Source organism: Geotrypetes seraphini, chromosome 3, assembly GCF_902459505.1.
Source record: "Geotrypetes seraphini chromosome 3, aGeoSer1.1, whole genome shotgun sequence".
In the NCBI taxonomy this organism is placed as follows: domain Eukaryota; kingdom Metazoa; phylum Chordata; class Amphibia; order Gymnophiona; family Dermophiidae; genus Geotrypetes; species Geotrypetes seraphini.
This window is the reverse complement of record NC_047086.1, coordinates 407,037,959-407,061,527: the sequence shown is the minus strand read 5'-3', so window position 1 is coordinate 407,061,527 and position 23,569 is coordinate 407,037,959. Positions and strand designations below refer to the sequence as shown.

Below are 23,569 nucleotides of genomic sequence, written 5' to 3'. Positions count from 1 at the left end.
TGAACGGTGGATCGGCGACCAGTGCATGTAGCTCACTAACCCTCCTGGCAGAGGTGATGGCAATGAGGAAAAGCACCTTCCATGTGAGAAGTTTGAGCGAGGTAGTAGCAAGAGGCTCAAAGGGGGGTTTCATGAGGGCTGACAAAACCACATTGAGGTCCCAGACGACCGGGGGAGGCTGAAGAGGTGGTTTGATATTGAAGAGGCCTCTCATGAACCGGGAAACCAGAGGATGAGCCGTGAGGGGTTTTCCAAGGATAGGCTCGTGAAAAGCAGTGATGGCACTGAGGTGGACTCTGATCGAGGTAGACTTGAGACCAGCGTTAGACAGAGAGAGCAAATAGTCCAGTACAGTTTCCACCGCCAATGAGGTGGGATTGTGATGATGCAGGAGGCACCAAGAGGAGAACCGGGTCCATTTCTGATGGTAACATTGGAGTGTGGAGGGTTTCCTGGAGGCATCCAAAATGCGGCGGACAGGCTGAGACAGGTTTTCTGGAGAGGTCAGCCCGAGAGAAACCAAGCTGTCAGGTGGAGGGAAGACAGATTGGGATGTAGCAGAGACTGATGTTGCTGCGTAAGCAGAGAAGGAAATACAGGAAGAGGAATGGGCTCCCTGGAGCTGAGTTGAAGTAGGAGGGAGAACCAGTGTTGCCTGGGCCACCGAGGGGCGATGAGAATCATGGTGGCTCTGTCCTTGCGGAGTTTGAACAGGGTCCGCAACATCAGAGGAAGTGGAGGGAAGGCATAGAGGAACCGATCCGTCCAGTCGAGTAGGAATGCATCCGGGGCCAGACGATGTGGAGAGAAGAGTCTGGAGCAGAACTGGGGCAGCTGATGGTTGTGAGGAGCTGCAAAGAGGTCCACCTGCGGAGTGCCCCAGCGAGCAAAGATGGAGTGGAGAGTGGGAGGATCCAGGGTCCACTCGTGAGGTTGAAGGATGCGGCTGAGCTGGTCGGCCAGGGAGTTCTGTTCGCCCTGGATATAGACCGCTTTGAGATAAAGATTGTGGGCTGTGGCCCAGGTCCAAATTCGGAGGGCCTCCTGACAAAGGAGACGAGATCCGGTGCCGCCTTGCTTGTTGATGTAGTACATGGCGACCTGGTTGTCTGTGCACAGGAGAAGAACCTGAGGATAGAGAAGGTGCTGGAAGGCCTTGAGAGCATAAAACATGGCTCTGAGTTCCAGGAAATTGATGTGATGTTGACGCTCCTGAGGGGTCCAGAGTCCCTGGGTGCGTAAATCCCCTATGTGAGCTCCCCATGCATAGGGGGAGGCATCTGTGGTGATGATCATGGAATGAGGGGGTGGATGAAAAAGGAGGCCCCTGGAAAGATTTGAGGAGTTCAACCACCATTGAAGAGATCGCTGAAGAGACGATGTCACAGAGATGGGATGAGAAAGAGGATCCCTGGTCTGTGACCATTGGTTGGCGAGGGTCCATTGCGGTATCCTCAGATGGAGTCGCGCCAGAGGAACTACATGGACTGTCGAGGCCATGTGACCCAGAAGAATCATCATCTGGCGAGCAGGGATGGATGGTTGGAGGAGCACCTGTCGACAGAGGTGAAGCAGTGTCCGGTGCCGGTCGGCAGGAAGGAACGCTCTCATGAAGTTGGTATCGAGAAGTGCTCCGATGAACTGAAGGCGCTGCGTGGGAAGCAGATGCGACTTGGGATAATTGATCTCGAACCCCAAGAGATGGAGGAAAGAGATGGTGTGGTGAGTTGATTGCAGCACAAGTGGAGAGGTTGTTGCTTTCACCAACCAATCGTCCAAGTAGGGGAACACTTGTAGGTTGTGGGACCTGAGACAGGCCGCTACCACAATCAGGCACTTGGTGAACACCCTGGGTGATGATGCGAGACCAAAGGGTAGCACTTTGTACTGATAGTGGTGATTCAGTATCTGGAATCGGAGGTAGCGACGTGAAGCCTGATGGATTGGGATGTGAGTGTAGGCCTCCTTGAGGTCCAGGGAACATAGCCAGTCGTGTTGAGACAGAAGAGGATAAAGTGTGGCAAGGGAGAGCATCCTGAACTTTTCCTTGACCAAACACTTGTTGAGGTTCCTGAGGTCGAGGATAGGACGAAGATCCCCTGTTTTCTTGGGTACCAAGAAGTAGCGGGAGTAAAATCCCTGACCTCTTTGGTCTGGTGGAACTTCTTCGATGGCATTGAGAAGGAGGAGGGATTGGACCTCCCTGAGGAGGAGTGGAGTTTGGGAGGAGTGAGAAGCAGACTCTACGGGAGGATGGTCTGCAGGAAGAATCTGGAACCTTAGTGAGTATCCGTGACGGATGATGTTTAGAACCCACAGGTCTGATGTGATGGCCTCCCAGCGTCGTAGAAAGATGGTGAGGCGGCCCCCGATAGGTTGAGGCAGAGGCAGCGAGGGTTGGCGACTGGCTATGCCCTGGAGAAAGGAGTCAAAAGGGCTGAGGAGGCTTAGTTTGAGGGAGAGGCTTGGCTGTCTGGTGAGATTGCGAGCGAGCCTGAGAATGTTGTTGTTGTTGTTGGCGAGGCCGACGAGATTGCTGTTGAGGAGGATTAAGTGGCCTAGCAGAAAAACGACGTTGGTAAGAGGACTGAGGTCTGTATGGTCGTGTTGGCGGAGTCTTCTTTTTAGGCTTAATGAGGGTGTCCCATCTCGTCTCATGAGCCGAAAGTTTTTGTGTCGTGGTATCCAGAGACTCCCCAAAAAGTTCATCACCAAGACAGGGCGCGTTGGCAAGGCGGTCCTGGTGGTTCACATCAAGATCAGATACCCGCAGCCAGGCAAGGCGTCGCATGGCCACTGCTAGAGCAGAGGCTCGGGAGGAGAGCTCGAAGGAGTCATAGATTGAGCGTACCATGAATTTCCTAAGCTGAAGGAGGGTGGAAATTTGTTGCTGAAATAATGGAACCTTGCGTTCAGGGATATACTTTTGCAGAGCAGAAAGTTGTTGTACCAGATATTTCATGTAAAAAGAAAAATGAAATGAGTAATTGTTGGCTCTGCTAGCCAGCATGGCATTCTGGTACAGGCGCTTTCCAAATTTGTCCATTGTTTTACCCTCTCTGCCAGGAGGGGTGGAGGCATAGACACTGGAACCATGAGATTTTTTGAGAGTGGATTCTACCAGGAGGCTCTCATGTGGCAACTGGGGTTTATCAAATCCTGGGATAGGGATGACCCGGTATAAACTGTCCAGTTTCTTAGGGGCACCTGGAACAGTAAGGGGATTCTCCAAATTTTTATAAAACGTCTCCCGTAGAATATCATGGACGGGGAGTTTGAGAAACTCCTTGGGGGGTTGATCGAAGTCCAAGGCTTCTAAAAAGGCCTGGGACTTCTTGGAGTCGGACTCAAGTGGGATGGAGAGAGCCCCAGACATCTCCCGAAGGAATTTCGTAAATGAGGACTGCTCGGGTTTGGAGGTGGATTCAGCCATGGAGGGTTCCTCATCAGTGGAAGAGGCATCCTCCTCGGTACCGAGTGGGGATTGCTCCCATAAGTCAGGGTCCCTGATGGCCGGCTCAGCATGGCGGGTTTTAGAAAGGGACTTGCCAGATCTCATGGATACGGTGCCGGGAGATGAAGACCGGTGCCGATCTCTGTCCCGGGAGGAGTGGTGCCGATCCCGGTCCCGAGACGATTGATGTCGATCCTGGGGCCGGGAGGGGTCCTCCGCCGCGCAGGTCTGGAGTGTAGGCTGTGCCGATAAGACCGGCATCGAAGTGTTCATCGGTACCGAGGGGGTGGCCACTGGCGTAGTGGTGCGAGGCTCGGGCCGGACCGGTACCGGAAGGAGTGGTGCCAGCAGGGTTGGAAGCAGTTCCTGAAGCTGGTGCTGTAGCTGTTCCTGCAATTTGGTCTGGAGGATGGCCGAGATACGGTCCTCCAATGGGGGCACCGGTACCGTTTTACTTTTCTTCGGTACCATAGGTGCCGCTCTACGCTCCGGTGATGAGGAGGCCGATGAAGAGGCACTCACCGTTATCGGAGCGGAGCGCTTACGGGACTTGCGGGACGTCGGAAGGACCGGTGTCACCGCCGTGGCTGGAGGGCGCTCGAGGGAAGTGGAAGGCTTCTTAGCCGGCTTACCTGGCGCTATCGACCCCGATGAAGGATCAGGTGGTGTCGATGTTGACGGTGCCGATTTTGGCGGTGCCGTCGACGTCGGGGTCGGATCCATAGCAGAACCGGTGCCGAAGAGGAGATTCTGCTGGATTTGTCTATTTTTAAGTGTGCGTTTTTGGAGAGTCGCGCAGCGGGTGCAGGTGTCAGCCCGATGTTCCGGACCCAAGCACTGTAGGCACCAGTTGTGTGGGTCCGAAAGGGAAATCGGGCGTGCACACCGCTGGCACTTCTTAAAACCCGGCTGAGGGGGCATGAAGGGAAATACGGCCTCCGCGAAATCAAAGCCGGAGGCTTGTATGATGGCAACAGGCCCCGCCGGGGCCGGTTGAAAAATAAAGGAAAAAAGAAAGTTTTTTTTTTTTTTTTTACCAATTAGAAAGAAAAGAGAAAACCCGAAGGAAAAAAGTAGAAAAAATCAGAAATAACGCGAGCAGGAAGGCAAAAAAGGAGTGTTCAACAGCCGTTGAAACCACATGCGTCTTCTTCGCTCCGCGGAAACGAAGAAACTGGAGACCACGCACTCCTCCGTCGGGCGGGAAGGCACTCGCGCATGCGCGGTGCGGCCAACTAGAACTTTCTAGTTAAAAAGGTCCGTACCGGGGCTCCGTCGGTGACGTCATCCATACGTTAAGAATATGCTGCCTGCTTGTCCTGGGATAATAATAATAACAGTTTATATACCGCAGAACCGTGAAGTTCTATGCGGTTTACAATGGTAAAAGATGTTAAACTAAACTAAAACTTAAGTTTGTATACCGCATCATCTCCACAGAAGTAAAGCTCAGCACGGTTTACAGGAATTGATATAGAAAGGAACTCTAAAAAAAAGTAGAAGAACTTGGTACAGAGAAGTTTAGAGAGACTTAGTATATCGAAGAGGGAGAGGTCGTTACATTTTAGAGAAAAGCCATGTTTTTAAATGTTTTTGGAAGAGTTGGAGGGAGGTCAGACTCCAAAGCGGGATAGTAAAGCTGTTCCAGAGTTCGGTGATCCTGAAGAAGAGGGATGTCCCTAATTTTCCTGCATGGGATATGCCCTTTAAAGAGGGGAAGGTTAGTTTGAATTTTTGAATAGATCTGGTGGTGTTGGGATTCGAGGAGTTCCAAGATAGTGGAAAAAGGGGAGGAAGGATGCCGTATAGAGAGTTGAAGGTTAGGCAGGCGCATTTGTAGTGAACTCTAAGGATTACTGGAAGCCAGTGAAGCTTAGACAGAAGCGGGGAGACGTGGTTGAATTTGCTTTTTGCGAAGATTAGTTTAGCCACGGTGTTCTGAATCCGCTGGAGTCTATGAAGGCTTTTCTTTGTTAGGCTTAGGTAGATGAAGTTACAGTAATTCAGTCTGGAAAGAATGATGGATTGAACGAGGACAGCAAAGTGTTGTTGATGGAAGCAGGATCTCACTTTCCTTAACATGTGAAGATTGAAAAAGCATTTTTTTACTAGGGAGTTAAGGTGGTCGTTAAAGGACAGTGTAGAATCAATGATGATGCCCAGAACTTTGCTTGAGTGTTCAAGCTGCAAAGTGGTGCCAGAGGAAAGTGGGATGAGGGTGGGTAGCTGATCTAATTTTGGGCCAAGCCATAGTAGTTTTGTTTTGGTCTTGTTTAGTTTCATTTGTACGGTGAGGGCCCAGGATTGGAGGTTTGATATACATGAAGAGATGTTCTCAGAGAGATTGGTGAGGTTAGAGTCGGTCTCGAGGAGGACAAGGATGTCATCGGCGTAAGTGTAAAGTGTTTCCAAGGGGGATAGTTGGAGGAGTTTCAGGGAGGACATATAAACATTGAAAAGAATCAGAGATAGAGGTGAACCCTGGGGAGCTCCATAAATCAGTTTCCAAGGGAGGGATGAGGAGCCATTCATGTTAACGAAGTAGGAACGGGAAAGTAAGAATTTTGAGAACCAATCTAGGACTGTTGAGTTTATGCCAATTTCAGAAAGTTGGAGAATTAGTATATCATGATGGACAATATCGAAAGCCGCAGAAAGGTCGAACTGAAGAAGAACAGCGAACTTATTGCAAGAGTGAAGTTGTTGGACCTTTGAGATTAATGAGACCAGTAGGGATTCAGTGCTAAAGTTGGGTCTGAAGCCGTGTTGGAAGGGTAGGAGAATGGAGAATCTCTCAAGATAGGATGAGAGTTGGGTGGATATGATGGACTCCAGCATTTTGGTCAGGATAGGAATATTTGCTATTGGGCGATAGCTGGCTGGTGTGGAGGGGTCTAGATCCGCTTTTTTCAGAAGTGGGAATAAGGCAACGTGTCCCATTTCTGCAGAAAATAGACCTGAAAGTAGGGCAGAATTTATAAGTTTGGTGAGAGATGAGATGGCTTGTGTGGGAATTTTCTCATATAGGTAGGAGGGGAAAGGGTCCAAGGTACAATTGCAGGATTTCAACTTGAGGCAGAGTTTAGCGACCTGGGAATCGGATACGAGCTCGAAGGCGGTCCAGGATCTGTTGACTGGAATATGGTTGGCGACGGTTAGAGTCGGGTTGGAATCAGTAGACACCAGAGAGTTGTAAGAGGGTGCTGGTGGGAATGAGCATCGTAAGGTAGTGACTTTCTCATTGAAGAATTTTGCTAGATCGTCGGCAGATGGAGAGGAGGGGAGTGTGGTGGATTCATGTTTAGAGGATATGGAGCGCCAGATGTTAAACAGTGTATTACTTTGGTTATTGGATCTGGAGATTTTGTTACCGTAGTAATTCTTCCTTGCTTTTTTTAGTTCAATATTGTAGGACTTAATATTAACCCTCCAAGACTGTCTGTCAGTGGGGGATTTAGATTTTTTTCCATTTGCGTTCCAGTATTCGACATTTCTGTTTCAGTTCTCTGTGATATGGGAGGTACCAAGGGACCTTGCGGGAGTAGGAGACAGTTTTAGTGGATAGTGGTGCGAGAAAGTGGTAGGTGGTCTCAGAGAGGGTGATCCAGTTGTGCCAGTTGGATTCAGGGTTTGGAGGGCTAGGAATGGTGGAAATTAGGTTTAGGAATTTGGTCCAGAATAGTTCGCTAGCAATTTTTTTTCGGAAGGTAATGGAGTTTGAGGAACAAGGTGGGGAGGGGGGGCCCGAGGTGAGATATGAAAATGGGGAGGCAAAAAGCCCCTAGGAAGTGGTCGGACCAGGAGACATGTTCCCAACGGGTGTCATCGACCGAAGTTTTGTGATCGGTGAGATCTAGGAAACTGATGATGTCCAGTGTGTGCTCTTTTTCATGGGTTGGAGAGAGTGCCGGGAGGGGGGGGGGGGAAGCCTAAAGAAGTGAGGAAATTATTGAAATCAGTTACATCTTTGTTGGTGGTATTGTTTAGGTGGAGATTAATATCCCCAATGATTAGTAATCTTTGAAATTTGAGGAAGGCGTTTGTAATGGTCTCGAGGATGGGTTCAGAGGATTTGTTCCAGGGGGATGGTGGACGATATAATAGCAGGATACCTAGTGGGTGAGGGTGGAGTTCGTCATTGACAGAGACAAACATATATTCAAGAGAGGCATGGCTACCCTTTTCGAGAAGCTGGACATCGAAGAATGATTTGTGGAGGAGTGCCAAGCCACCTCCTTTTCAGTTAATTCTGGGGGAGAAGAGGCCCTGGTAACCATGTGAGCAAAGTTCGTTTTGTGTAAACATGTCGTCTTTTGCAATTCATGATTCAGTGATGAATAGGAATCCAGGGTCGAGATCTTCAAGTAGGTCCTTCAAAATTTGGGTTTTGTTGCGTGCAGATCTGGCATTGCAATAAAGCGTCGGGACTGGGGTGAGAGAGTCAGAGGCATGGTTGGGAAGGTTGGCAGGGAGTATGGGTTTAAGGAGGCATGATTGATTCTTCATGGGTTTTTTTTGAAAGGATGATTTCTGGTGCGCAATAGCGTGGGGATTTTGACGCCTGGGCAAATAGTACTGACATTAATTAATAGTACTGAAATTAATGACAAATAGTACTGACATTAATAGTACTGACATTAAAGGTAAGTTGGGAGAGGGGGGTTTCAGGCAGAGGGTGATATTGGAGGATGAGCAGAGGAGAAGAAAATCCACGGGTGTGGCTTCATGGTGGGGTTGGGAAAGCCTTTGGGAGGCAGGAACAGAGGAAAGTCTTAGCAATTGGGCAGAACTAGAATAATTAAAAAGAATCTTATTCCTTAGGCTCCTTGCGTTCGTGGCCTGTTACTTTCTTGCATTTCCTTCCCTCTTGTGTCCCTTTCAATCTGTCAGGATAGAAACATAGAATATGACGGCAGAAAAAGGCCAGCCGCCCAACAAGAATGCCCACTCAAGAACCCTCCCTCCTTTGAGAATCATCTTTTAAGTATAACTCTGTAGCAACCCCACCTGTTTGTCCCATCGTCTCTTGAAGTCGAGCAGGTTACTGGCCTCGACTATCTGGCGTGGAAGACCATTCCATCGATCAATCACCCTTTCGGTGAAGAAGTATTTCCTGGTATCACCATGAAATCTTCCCCCCTTAAGTTTTAGCAGATGCCCTCTTGTCGCCGTGGGACCCATAAGAATAAAGATTTCTTCCTCCACCTCAATGCGGCCCGTGATATAGTGGCCATTCTCTGGATCGACTCCATTCTCTTCACATCCCTTTGATAGTGTGTACTCCAAAACTGGACACAGTACTCCAGGTGAGGTCTCACCATGGATCTATATAACGGCAGTATGACTTCAGGCTTTCGGTTGATAAAGCTCCTTCTGATGCGCAACCCAGCATTTGTCTAGCCTTGGCTGAAGCTTTCTCCACTTGATTGGCAGCTTTCATATCTTCCCGGATGATTACTCCCAAGTCCCTTTCTGCAACAGTTCTTGTTAAGTTTTCACTGTTCAAGGTGTATGTTCTGCATGGATTTCCGCTACCAAGATGCATTACCTTACATTTTTTGTCATTAAAATTTAGTTGCCAAGTACTGGACCATTATTCCAGTAAAAGTAGGTCCTGCTCCATAGTGTTGGGCCTGGCTGCGCTGTCAGGTTCTGTTGCCTTGCCCATAACGTTGCATAGTTTAGCGTCATCGGCAAATAATGTAATTTTGCTTCAAAGTCCCTGAGTTAGATCCCTTACAAAGATATTAAATAGCATCGGGCCCAAGACCGAGCCCTGCAGCACTCCACTGGTCACTCTCGACGTTTTTGATGGAATACCGTTTACCTATGACCTGTTTTGCCTATGATCCGGTGAGTCTTCCCCCACTATCTTCTTGCACGGTATCCTCTAGGTATACTGGTTCCTGAACCATTGACTTTCTGTCGACTGTTGGCTTTCCCCTTCTTCCTAGTTTAAAAACTTCTCAATTTCTCTCTTGATGGATTTCTGAAAAAGGTCTGAAAGGAAACCCTTGAGCTGCTGGAAGAAAAAGAATCTTGCCATCAGCAAAAAGAAAAAAAAAAAAAAAAAAGGAATGGGACCCTGAGTCAGAAGGTTATCCAAGAGAGGCAGAGGAAGAGGATCCGCCACCAGATGCCTCATCAGATTCGCGTACCACGGCTGCCTGGGCCAATCCAGAGCCACCAGAACCACCAGGCCCAGATGACGAACTATGTGGAGAACTCTGCCCACTAAGGGCCACTGAGGGAACACATACAACAGCTCCTCCGTTGGCCATGGTTGAACCAGAGCATATAGACCCTCGGCCTGACCATTTCTGCGACGATTGAAGATGCGGGGCATTTTGGCATTGACACTTGTGGCCATCAGGTCCATGAGGGGAAGACCCCAGGATTGCACTATCAACTGAAAGGCCACGGGACTTAGACACCACTCTCTGGGATCTAGCACGTGACGACTGAGGAAGTCCGCCTGAACATTCTCCACACTGGCTATGTGGGAAGCCGAGATGTCCTGAAAGTGAGACTCTGCCTAGACCATGAGCAGGGATGCCTCCCGCGCTACCTGAGTGCTCTTGGTGCCCATCTGATGATTGACATAGACCACTGCTGTAGCATTGTCTGACAGAACCCTGACTGACTTGCCCGTCAAGAAGGAGTAGCTCTGGTCTCCAAAACATTGATCGACCAGGACACCTCCTCCGTGGACCAGATGCTCTGAGCTGAGTGACCTAGACACTGAGCTCCCTAACCGAGGAGGCTGGCATCCGTGAGAAGCACCATCTACTGTGGTTGATCCAGACTCATCCCTTGAACAAGATGAGAGGTCTGGAGTAGAAATCTGCACGGGAACAGGGATTGCGGGTCCCGCGGGACTCCTGCGGGGATCCCCCCAGGCTCGCGGGACTTCTGCGGGGATGGAACCGGGGTTCCCGAGGCCTGGAAAGAGAATTAGTAGAAGATAGACAAAAGCAGAAACTGGAATCAAGATGATGGAAGAACAAAATGTCCCACCAGCAACAGAAAGGGAGATGTTCATTTTGAAGGGGGGGCTAAGCTCAAAGTGGGAGGCCCAGCCCCCTCTCATGGCCACCATTTATGTTTAGAACAAAATGAAGTACTTGCTGAATTTGTTTTGGGGTTTCCAGTTCAGTTTTGGCACATTTTTCTTATGCAACCATTGTCCTGCAAAGTGCCTCTCTCAATTCTGCTTTAAATGATTTTGATGCTGTATTGTTTGATTCTTTACTCATTGCTGCATTAAAAACTATTTCTGGATCTTGAGGGGACCTCTCACAAGTTACCTATGCCAGATGGTGGAACCAGATTTGTTTGCTCTACAGATATGAGCTTTATATTGCCCAAAAATCCAACTCTTTTAAAAAGAAATGGTCGACCCTATAGTCACATGACTAATGTCTATTCTAATTCTTTCCGGTGATGTATGCATCTCTTATTTCTGTTCACTGTTATTTGTTTATATTGTATTTTATTGTTGGTTTAAATAAACTAAGACTTTAAAAACTGTCAGAAGTAATTGCTGCTTTTTATGGGGGGGACGGGCTGGGACAGAGGAGATTCCTCACGGGGTCGGGCGGGGATGGAGGGGATTCCTAGCGGGGACGGGCAGGATACTGGTGGGGACGGGCAGGATTTCTGTCACCCCACAACTCTCTAGTCTGGAGCCACCAACGAAGACTGCCACGCGCCAAACCCCACAGAGGAACAGGGAGATCCAGACTGTGCCTCTGGGGTGACCATCTCCGAAGCAGAGCATACTGAAGAGAACGCATGTGGGCCCGCGCCCACCGCACTACATCTAGGGAAGCCACCATCGACCCCCCCCCCCCCAAGACTTGGAGGAAATCCTGCGCCTGAGGATACCGGGAAGCCATAAGCAGGCGAACCTGAGATTGCAATTTGCTTACCTAGGCCTCTGGAAGGAAGACCTTCCCCAAGGAAGTGTCGAACAGAACCTCAAGGTACTCCCGATGCTGAGATGAGGCCAACCGACTCTTGGAAAGGTTGACCACCCATCCCAATGACTGGAGAAACTCCACCATCCGTGATGTGACCCGGGTGCTCTCCTGAAACAACTTCACCTGAATCAACCAGTCCTCCAGGTAGGGATGCACCAGAATGCCCTTTGTCTGCAAGGCCGCCGTGACAACCACCATAACCTTGGTGAACATCGGGAAAGCCATGGCCAGGCCAAAAGGAAGTGCACAGAACTGAAAGTGCTGACCCAAGATCGCAAAATGAAGGAAGCGCTGATGGGAAGCCCGAATTGGAACATGCAAGTAGGCCTCCGTCAGATCAAGAGAAGTCAGGAACTCCCCTAGCTGAACTGCTAGAATGATAGACCGCAGAGTTTCTATACGAAATAAGGGAATTTTGAGAGCCCTGTTAACCCCTTTTAAATCTAAGATTGGCTGAAAGGTCCCTTCCTTCTTGGGCACCACAAAGTAAATGGAATACCTGCCGGTGCCGCACTCCTGAGGGAGTACTGGAGCAACTGCTTTGAGGTCTAGCAAGCGTTCAAGGATCTGGCGAAAGGCCTGCATCTTCCATGCCACCAGACATGGAGAGGCTAGAAAATGATCTGGTAGAGAGAAGGGCAAACTCCAGAGCATAACAGTCCCGCACCACCTCCAGGACCCACTGATCTGATGTGATCTCGGCCCACTTAGGAAAAAACTCGCACAGTCAGGCACCCACCAGAACCAAAGGGGTGCCAGCAAGAAATCATTGGGCAGGATGGGCAGCGGGGGCCCCCCAAAAGGACTGCGCTGATAAAAATGAACCCAAGAAAACCCCGAAGCCTGGAAAGTAGCAATTCCATGCCCAAGGCGGTATTTGTAGAACTCCCGCAGATGCCCCTGGGTAGTGCCCCCCCCCCCCGAGACGCCAGGCAGGCACGGTCCTCAGACAGACGGTACACATAAGAACATAAGCAATGCCTCTGCTGGGTCAGACCTGAGGTCCATCGCGCCCAGCAGCCCGCTCACATGGCGGCCCAACAGGTCCAGGACCTGTGCAGTAATCCTCTATCTATATCCCTCTATCCCCTTTTCCAGCAGGAAATTGTCCAATCCTTTCTAAAACCCCAGTACCGTACTCTGCCCTATTACGTCCTCTGGAAGCGCATTCCAGGTGTCCACCACACGTTGGGTAAAGAAGAACCTCTTACCATTCGTTTTGAATCTGTCCCCTTTCAACTTTTCTGAATGCCCTCTTATTCTTTTATTTTTTAAAAGTTTGAAAAATCTGTTCTTCTCTACTCTCTCTATGCCCTTCATGATCTTATAAGTCTCTATTATATTCCCTCTAAGTCTCCTCTTCTCCAGGGAAAAGAGACCCAGTTTCTCCAATCTCTCAGTGTATGAAAGGTTTTCCATCCCTTTTATCAGACGTGTCACTCTCCTCTGAACCCTCTCGAGTATCGCCATATCCATCTTAAGGTACGGCGACCAATATTGGACGCAGTACTCCAGATGCAGACGCACCATCGCCCAATTTATCTAAATTCTCTCCAAATAAAAAGGATTCCCGAAAGGGAAATTTAGTAAGCTTAGTTTTGGATGCGGCATCCGCCAACCAAGTACAAAACCACAAGGTATGGCGTGCTGCCACTCCAAAAGCCATAGACTTGGCAGACGTCCGCACCAAATCATAGAGAGCATCCAAGAGGAACGAGGCAGCCATCTCAATCTTTGCCACCTCCTGATCCACCAAGGACCAGTCATCAGACTTACGATCCAGGACACGCTCGAACCACCGAAACACGGTGCGAGCCACCAGCCCCACACAAATAGCTGCCTGGATTCCCAAGGCAGAGACATCAAAATTCTGCTTAAGAATGGTCTCTAGCTTACGCTCTTCAGAGTCCCGTAAGGCAGAAACACCCTCCACAGGCACGGTATGCCGTTTAGAATCGCTGAGACCACCACTTCCATACTGGCAACTTTAAAGTAGCCATATCCCCCTCCAGAATGGGATATAAATGAGCCATGACACGCACCAACCGAAACAGTGCCTCCGGCATATTCCACTGTGCCAGTACGAGATCCCAAATATCCTGATGCATAGGAAAACAGCAGGAAGCAGTGTGGGTCCCCCACACGCGGGGTTTCCGGTGGCGCTTGCTCAAAACACAGCACTGAAGAGACCTGCTGAATCAGGTCTGGTAACTCATCCCTATGAAAAAGGCAAACCACGGACACCTCTTCGCCGGATGGCGCCGCCAGCGGCCATCCCCTCAAGAGGATCCTGGAAATCCTCAAAAGGGTCCAGGTTCTCATCCAGGCCGACACGCTCTCTGACCACCAATCCTCATCCCAAGCCACCCTCGGGTGCTTGGACAAGGGAGGAGGAAGAGGGGACGTCAAAGGAGAAGAGGGAGGCAAAGCCACAAGGGGTGCGGAGGGAACCCCCTGGGCGCATGTGGGACCCCCAGCTGCCTGAAAATAGGTCCTGCACAAAGCAAAAATTAAATCAGGGGAAACCCCCCCCAGGGGCCCCATGGGACTCCCTGGCACAGCAGGGGACCCAGCTGAAACCTGCCCCTGTTTTTCCAATACAGGGGGAAGGTCACCTGAGGTTGCAGATAAAATGGAGGGGCCTGTCTGAGAAAATGGCGAAATTCCCACCAAAAATAACCCCTCCAGGGCCTATAGTGGCTGGGAAGCCTGAACTGTCCCAGTCACTAAAGCAGGCAAGCCGGCATCAGCTGATAAAAAATTAGATGAGAGGGAGACCCAAGCTGAACCGGCGGTAAGGGAATTCTTTTTACCCTTACTGTTGGCGGCTGAGGAAATCCCTCCGTGGGCAGTGGGGGAAGACCAGGCTTTCCCACTGTTCCTTGCCGACTCGCAAGGCACTAGTGGCAGGGAGCCCTGGATGCCTGCAGCCGCTGCCGATGGAGCCCCACTACTGCACCGGCCTGTACACCGCTTGCACAGGCTGGCTGCAAGTGCCTCGCGTCTGGAGCACAATGAGCACTTTTTCCCCTGCAAAGTGCTCATTGCTCCATAAGGAACCTAGCTAGGAGAAAAGTGCCAGTTAGTTGAAAAAAACAGTAAATACAGCAAAATTAAAGGGAAAGCAACCCTTCAGAACAGCACTACCTCAGGATTTTTTTTTTTTTTTTTTTTAACAGAACAGATTCCACTGGCAATATGCCTTGCTTGAATTAGGCAGCAAGGCTTACTGCTGAGGCATCTCTAAAAAAATGTGGGGGAGGTGGAGGAAATGGGGAGAGGGACCCAGCACGAGACCTGCCAGGTTTGACAACTCCGAGGTCCCATATAGGGCCCACCCAAGCTCAATCCGGCACAAAAACAGGGACCAGGATCCCTAAACAAATGGCAACAGCCCTACCATGGGAGATGGGTACAGCTCCTCACACCTGCTGAGACTGAAAGAAGACTGATAGGAATAGGAGAAGGTACTTCTTATGTACTATTCCACAGTTCTATTTCAGTCTCCACCTGCTGGTAATGATGAGATATATACCCATTCGTAAGGACTATATTAGAGAGCTGCACGGGAACGGGGACGACGGGAATCCCGCGGGTTCCCCCTTCGGGTCACGGGGATCCCGTGGGGACGCCCCTAGGGTCGCGGGGATCCCGTGGGGACGCCCCCTAGGGTCGCGGGGATCCCGTGGGGAAGCCTCCGAGGGTCGCGGGGATCCTGCGGGGCTGGATGTACTCAGTCGCGCGGCTCTTCTTCTCCCTACCTTCTCTGCTTGCAGCACAGAGCCGAACGGAAGTCTTCCCGACGTCAGCGCTGACGTCGGGAAGACTTCCGTTTGGCTCTGTGCTGCAGGCAGTGCAGGTAAGGAGGAGAGTAGCCTCGCGGTTGGAGTGGCTACCAAGGGAGGGGGCGGTCCGCCCCGCCCCGCCATACCCCGCCCCGGTTGCAGCACAGCCGGCCAGGTCCCCTTACTTTTGTGGCACTTCCCCGACCGACCGACAACAGCCCCGGTCCGACAATCCTCCCTGCCCTGTAGCCGCGAATCTAAATTATCTTCTTACAGCAGCTGTAATAAGGTAATTTAGATTCGCAGTTAAGGGCAGGGAGGTTTGTCGGACCGGGGCTGTTGTCGGTCGGTCGGAGAAGTGCCACAAAAGTAAAGGGACCTGGCCGGCTGTGCTGCACCCGGGGCGGTAGAGAAGGAGGGGGGAGAAGGACGCTGAAAGGCCATGGGGAAGACGGGAGGGGGGGAAGGACTCTGAAAGCACTTGAAGACAGAGGAGGGAGAAGGACGCTGAAAGCACATCGGGAATACAAAGGGGTGGAGAAGGACGCTGAAAGGCCATGGGAAGGGCGGGGGGGAAGGACTCTGAAAGCACTTGTGGAAGACAGAGGGGGGAGAAGGATGCTGAAAGCACATGGGGAAGACAAAGGGGTGGAGAAGGACGCTGAAAGGACATGGGGAAGACGGGGGGTGGAGAAGGACGCTGAAAGGCCATGGGGAAGACAGAGAGGGAGAAGGACGCTGAAAGGACATGGGGAAGCAGAGGGGGGAGAAGGACACTGAAAGCACATGTGGAAGACAGAGGGGGGAGAAGGACGCTGACAGGACATGGGGAAGATGGGGGGAGAAGGACGCTGAAAGGAAATGGGGAAGAGAGAGTAGGGAGAACACGCTGGCAGGGAAAAAGACAGATGCCAGACTATGGGGGGAGCGGAGAGAAGAAGATGGGTGCCAGACCAATTTGGAAGGGGGAAGAAAGGGAGATGCACAGTAACAGAGCAAATGGAAGATGCAGAAGGAAGAGAGACAGTGGATGGAAGGAATTGAATGAGAACATGAGGAAAGCAGAAACCAGGCAACAAAGGTAGGAAAAGAATTATATTTCTTTTTTTTATTTTGCTTCAGGATAAAGTAGTATATTAGTTGTGTTGATAAAAATTTATAAACATTAGAGGCTCTGGTAGAAACCCGTTTGCAAAGTATGTATTCTTCCCAATTAATATTTTCAAATTAATAAAGTCTTTTTGCTTATTTGTAAATGGGTTTCTACCAGAGCCTTTAATTCAGTAGCATAATTAAATGAAATAACTATTTCTGAAGTTTATAGGGACGAGCGGGGACGGAGGGGATTCCTCGCAGGGACGGGTGGGGACGGAGGGGATTCCTCACGGGGACGGGTGGGGACGGAGGGATTCCTCACGGGGACGGGTGGGACTTTGGCGGGGACGGGTGGGATTTCTGTCCCCGCACAACTCTCTAGACTATACCAGTCTACCAGGTGCTACAGAATGAAATATTTCTCAAGCAACTGCAATCCAGTGCTTATCAAACTTCATTACTAGAGAATGACATGGGGACCGTTTGCCATGGTAAACCGTGGTCACCGTAGTAAATCTGCAGTAATGGGGACATGTGCAACTGGTTTACCGCAGGAATGGGGACAAGACCTTTCACTACCCCGCGGGAATGGGGAGAAGACCTTTCACCGCCCTGTGGAAGAGGTGAAAAGTCTTGCTCCTGTGATTAAAAAAACTGCGACCGTGTCAGACTCGGCATCTCCTCCCCAGCTCCTCTTGGGCCTATTTTATCTTCAGGAGCCAGCCATGCCACAATGAAGACAGAAGGAACCCAAAACCAAAGCCTGAGACCAATGTGATTTGAAGAATAAAATTACCAGACAACAAAAGGTAGAAAAAAAAATGTATTTTATATTTTGTGGATTAGAATATTTCAGATTTGACATATGTATCCTGTTAGAGCTGGTATTAGACATAACTGGGAACCGCAAACCCCATGCTTTGCTTCTTTACTTCCAGCTGGCTTAGGGCTCTCTCTGACCAGGGGGCAATTGCCCTTGTTGCTCTCTCCTAACACTATTTCTGCCATGTGTGACTGAAGTATTCTGTTAGCTTGATTTTTCTATGTAGTATTCTGTAGTAATTTGGTTTGTTCAGTTTTCACAATAGTGGAGGGGATATTTGTTAAAGGGAGGGGAAACAGGGGTTTTTGTTGATCCTTGCTCTATATTATTTGTGTTTATAAAATGACAATTGTACAGAATAGTCTCTTTTTATATTTTAATAAAATAAGTTCAGTATAAAATCATAACTATTCGAGGCTTGTGTGGGTGGGATCTGAAAGTTTGCAGGGCGGGGATGGGGCGGGAATGGTGATAAATTTTTTCCCCGTATCATTCTCTATTTATTACCAAAGACATAGAAAGTACACAACTCCAAGAGGCCTCTCTCAGCCCGACATTCCTCATCCCCTGCCAGCCTAATTATAGGCTCATGACCACAGTCTGGGAAGCCCTACTGTAAACAATGGGAAACCAATAGAAAGCCCAGCTTCTTCATTACTTACGCAAAGTGGTTTTTGATTGTAAATTCATCTGCTCTTTTGGGGAGTCCAGTTATGAACAGTGAATGCTTCACCTAAAGATGAAAAGCAACCAAAGACCTTAAAATCAACTATAAGACTACTTTTCTGTATCTGAAGGTCAAAATGATGACATGATTCTAAATTATACAGAAATAATTTTTTCTATACGTTGATTAGGTGGACCCTGGCACGATCAACATTCTGAGACCACAGAAACTGAACATGACAGCAAATAAGAATCCCCAAGTCCTTCTAATTTCATTTCATCCCATATAATGGCTGCCTTTCCTCTCACTTCTTCACAACTAGTATTCTGAAGACTGGAGTGAAATCCAAACAACCCAGTTTCATGAGCATCAAGAAAAGGTTGCTTTGTAGCAGCTGCGATGTAGGAGAACCCATTTCAGTGCTAATGAGGGGACTACTTTATTTATTTCTCTGCAAATCTAGGCAGCTAACAACAAAAGATACAACACATCATACAAACAATAACTGAGAATGCTAATTTGTTGTATGGCTACGTTTAGTTTTCCTCTCTTACCATTTGACAAACACAGTCAACTCAGGCAGGCAGCGCTCCCTCTTTGTCCACTTATTCTAACTACCCCACAATAGAAAAGGAATTAAAATAAATCAACATACTGTGTTTTCTTCTTCATAATAGATGGCAGAGGTATAATGTCTCATGAAGACAAGAGTCAGAATTAAGTAAATAACCGCAATCGTGGTGTGGAGCCAAGGAAGACTGTTCCTGGGATAAACAGAGACATCTTTAGGCACTGACTTGCAGACTTCTACAGACATCCTCAAGTATCCCATGGAGATACAGTCTCTGTAGCTGGCTAGATATCATGCCACAGTTAGTCCAACGAAAGATTAGGTTCTTACCTTTGCTAATCTTCTTTCTTGTAAATCTACACTTTATTCCGGGACCAGTGGGTTATTTCCCTCTACCTGCCAGGACTCCCCCTCATGCCTCATCACTGTGTCAGTGCCTGAGTTCCTCAGTCAGTCTAAAAGCATCCAAGAACATCTGTAGAGGACAAAAATAAGAGAGAGGGGAATAGGGAAACTCCCCAACAAGTAAATTAAATTTTGCTCATATCAACAAATGGGTCATTCTGTGTCAAGTGGACCAGGAGCCCACGCTCGACCCCCTTGAAATCCAACTAAATTTTACAGGGTGTTGTCTAGGATCTCAAATGAAACTTTGCTAAATTTTTGGGATCTATCTCAATTTGGTCAGGAGCTAGGGATGGTTGAACAAAAGCAAATCGATCCACTCCCATGCCTCGTGTGACCTAAAACGCCAACTTTGCTTAAGCACTGCGGCAGAAGGAAACTACCTAGGGGTCTGAAATTTTGCAGTTTGGTACAACACCTTGGGGCATGTTTCTGTGCAAAGTTTGAAATCTTTTGTGAACGTGCTTCCATTTCTACAGGTCAGCAAAGTAGGCAAAAATATTCACGGTGCGACTGAAGAGCCTGCTGCCAAAACAGAGGCATCAAAAGAAGCATCCTGCTTGGCCGCCACATCGATCCTGTAGAATTTGGAGGACCAGGTAGCGGCCCTGCAAATCTCATCCACAGAAACAGCCAAGAACTCTGCCCAAGAAGACAAAACACCTCTGAATGAGCCCAAAACCGCAAAGGGGGTTTCCTTCTGGCCACCAAGTAAGCCATAGAAATGGCCACGCGAATCCACCTAGAAATGTTAGCCTTAGAAGCTGGCCTAACTTTGCCTGCAAGACCCACCACAATAAATAGATGGTCAGAGAGGTGAAACTCGGTGATCCCCAGATACTGCAATATAATTCTGCACACATCTAAGAACTACAACACCCGGTCCTGCTCCCTCCAACCAGAGGAAGCAAAAGCAAGAAGCCGGACTTCCTGATTCACATGGAAAGCAGAAACCACTTTCGGAAGAAAAAGAAGGAACAGTATGCAGCATCACAGCGCAATCCATAATACGCAGAAAGGGATCCCTGCAGGAGAGAGCCTGAAGCTCTGAAACCCTGTGGGCTGAGGTAATAGCCACCAGGAAGACCGTCTTGATCATGAGATCCCTCAGAGATGCCTGCTCTAGAAACTCATATGGAGGACAAGCCAGAGAGCGAAGAACCAGATTAAGATTCCAGGTCGGACAGAGAAGGCACAAGGGAGCTGTTAGTCGCCGAGCACCCCACAGAAAATGAACCACATCCGAATAAACTGCCAATGAGCTCCTCAGGGAAGGAGGGCCCATATACAAAAGACTGGCAATCTGTATATGGAGCAAAGCTACCGCTAGACCTTTCTACAAGACATTATGCAGAAACTCCAGGACCTGAGGAATCGATGGAAGATACGGTCCACCTGTCTCAGAGAGCACCAAGCCTGGAAACACCTCCAAGCCTTCACACAGGCCACCACTGTGGACTTCCATTTGCTGTGAAGCAACGTGGCAATCACTGCTGAAGAATAGCCTGAGCTAGTCAAGGCCATGCACTCAAGAGCTAAGCCAGAAGACCAAAGCGGTCCAGATCCTGCATCGCAGTTGAACACCTAAGTGAGAAGGTGAGAATGACAAGGCAACTGGAGCACCTGATCAGCATACCATGTCAGGTCAGCATACCATGGCTGCCTTGGCCAATCAGATGCAACCAGAATCACCAGACCTCAACAGACACCCTATCAAGGGCCATGGAGGAAAGACAAAGGAGGAAAAGACAAGCTGAGGAACTCAGGCACTGACACAGTGACGAGGTGTGATGGGGAGGGGTTTAAGTCTCTGGAATTTTGAGGCTTCCTGGCAGGTAGACGGAAATAACCCACTGGTCCGGAATAAAATGGGATTGTACAAGAACAAGGACTTTATGCTCCAGTCAACATCTACTGATTATTCCCTTCCGGATATTGATGTTTAGTTTCGATGGGCCTACATTGTGGAATGCCCTCCCTTTATGCTTAGCTTTTCATGTATGACTTAGGCAAATTTAAGGAGGCAGACTGCTTCAGACCCTGAGGTCTACTGTTACACAAACATTTTACCTGATACTTTCTACTAAATTGTACCTTTATTCCCTGGATTGCCAATTTTTTAAATTATAAACCACTTTGATAGCTTGATCTCAGGTGATTGATCAAATAAAAGTAACCTTGAACTAAAATATCTAAATAAGTAAATAAATAATCTCCCACTTCCCCAAATAAGCGTTCAAATATTTCAGCTAAACAAAACCTCAGATATTAAACAGGCTCAATCAACTGTGCTCATGTTGCAAAAAAATCATCATAAAAACCTTTTAATATCCGAGGCTTTTCCTTCCATTATAACTGCTCTGTTTAGCTGAAATATCTGAGCTCTTATTTGGTGGAATAGGACAGTGTTTCTCAACACGTGGTACATGTACTCCTAGGGGTACATGAGCTGCTTGTGGGGGCTACACGGCACTGAACGGGTCTCCTGCCCCCTTACTCCTCAATTGCTGCTGCCATCAGTGATCCCATGCCCTCCAGCTGCATGCCCCCCTCTGCCAAAGCTGACGAGAAAGGCTTCCCTCTGATGTCAGAGGGAAGCCTTCCGGGTCAGCTGTGGATCCCAGTTACCTCAACAGTCCTTCCTGCCTTCAGCTGTACTTGTTTGCAGGTCAACAACCAATTATTTGAAATCTATAAAACTGATTTTGTGCAAATATATGCATGGCTTCCAGACTGTATGAGCAAGTGTGATAGACAACAAGAGATGGCCCTCAACAGAAAGAGAAGAGGTTCACTTTTCTACTATATGAATCTGTATTATTCCAGCCTGCTGGTAAATGTTTGCAAACGCAGCAGAAACACTTCACATATACACACACAAAATGCCATGTACTTACGGAGTCTGTAAATTTGCTATCGTCGTCCTTCCAAAACTGAGGGGGTCCTTATCTAAAGATAATAATAGAAACACTGAGACACATTATTTAAATTGAGAAAGATTTTTATTTTTTTACATGCTCATGCACTTGAGAAAGTTAAAAAGTTATTGCAGCAGAATAAGAGTCAGCGAGATTCCATCAATAACCAATATCAGACCACCACTGGGAGGACACTGTCTAATAATTTCGTTTTCTGAGCTACTAATCCATTTCTGCGTGTTCTCATTCAATGACTCAAAACCAGCTTAGAGGAGAGGTCTAGAAAACCCAAAGTCTTGTCACATGCAGACAACCAAAAATGTCCCATATTTGTCTTTACACATTTAAATAAGGATTCATTCACACTTTAGAGTACGAACACATGCATTTTTTAATGGCATTATTCTTTTCTCTATAGAGTTCTTACCACTTACCTCATTCATAGCTGCTGTTTTAATTCTTGAAAGCATGAAAATAAAAAGCAATAATGTCATGCAATAATTAAACTGTGCTGATCCACCTCCCCCCCCCAAAAAAAAAAAAAAGCTCCATACTGATGGGATTGTAGTTTGCTTAAAATACAGAAACTCATAAAGGAGAAATTATATAAACATTAACTAATAATAATTTATTTCTATACCGCCCTACTGCAAAGTTCTAGGCGGTTCACATACATTAATAACTTTATACAAACAATGAATAAAACGAGATGGCAATGTCTTTCCTTAACGCTATGGTCCTGGGCAGGAAGTGTAATTTCCTAATCGCTCATGCCTAAAAAGTATAGAAAACGTCTCTTATTTCCATAAAACTTTATTTTTGTGACCAGGAGAATCAAATTTTGCAATTTACCTATTTCAAACATGAACAAGCGAAAGTTTCATCTTTTCATTCTTATAAAGTCACAATTAACATGTATTTATACTGAAGTTAAACAAAGTTGACCAGAGAAAATTTCGAAGTCAGTAGTTTTTTCAGCTTTGCGATGATATTGGAAGTCGCTTTCACGTTCTCATTATATTGTCCATATATCCTGGTGGACACGCTCATCTTGCTTTTCTGAGAATGCTCCCATGTTCTCAAGATGAGCATCAAAGACCTGGACTTGGAGAGACATCCTACAGCCCATTTTACTGTAATTCTTCATCAGATTATCAACCAACTCCACATAGATTTGGGCTTTGTGATTGCTCAGGAAGCCCTAAACCACTGTGATAAAGCTGCTCCAAGCCACTTTCTCCTTCCTAGTTAGCCTCTTAGAAAATTCCTTGCATTCCAGGACCTTCTTTATCTGTGGTCCAATGAAGACACCAGCTTTGACCTTTGCCTTAGACAGATTAGGAAAAGATGTCTTGAAGGCTGCTGACTCCTTATCTAGGGCTCGGACAAATTGTTTCATTAGGCACAATTTGATGTGCAGTGGTGGCTCCAGCACCTTCCAGGGGTCCACCAGTGGTTCCCATTTGATGTTTCTGCCCAGTCCCACCTGTGGCCAGTCCCACCTTTGGTAGTGCATCTTTGTGTCCCTGCTGTCCCAAAGATAGAGATAGCAGGGAAACTTGGTAAAACTTCCTTGGAGATCCATTAGGATGTCGCAATTTTCAAGCCGTAATCATCATATTTCAAGGTGCCTAGTAAGGTCTTGATGCTCTTGTAATCCTCTTTGAGGTGCACTAAGTGAGCCAGTGGAAAAGATGGGTACTTGTTCCCATTATGGAGGAACACAGCTTTGATACTCCTGGATGAGCTGTCAATGAAGAGATTCCACTCTTTTGTATTACAGGCGAATCCAATTGCCGCAGACTGGTCACATTGTAACAAAAACAGAGCCCATCTTGATGGGTGATGGTGGTAGAAAAAGCTTGATGA

The 23,569-nt window shown here is 48.1% G+C and overlaps 1 protein-coding gene across 1 annotated transcript in view; it reads right to left on the bottom strand.

The window, feature by feature from the left end:
• The window catches only part of TMEM63A (transmembrane protein 63A), a 202,822-nt gene that overhangs the window by 138,512 nt on the left and 40,741 nt on the right, over nt 1-23,569 (bottom strand). The window contains exons 7-9 of the mRNA XM_033936649.1: nt 21,680-21,731; nt 18,462-18,570; nt 17,802-17,872 (exon numbers count right to left, since the gene is read on the bottom strand). Of these exons, the coding sequence (XP_033792540.1) occupies nt 17,802-17,872; nt 18,462-18,570; nt 21,680-21,731 (232 nt within the window). The remainder of the gene's footprint in view (nt 1-17,801; nt 17,873-18,461; nt 18,571-21,679; nt 21,732-23,569) is intronic.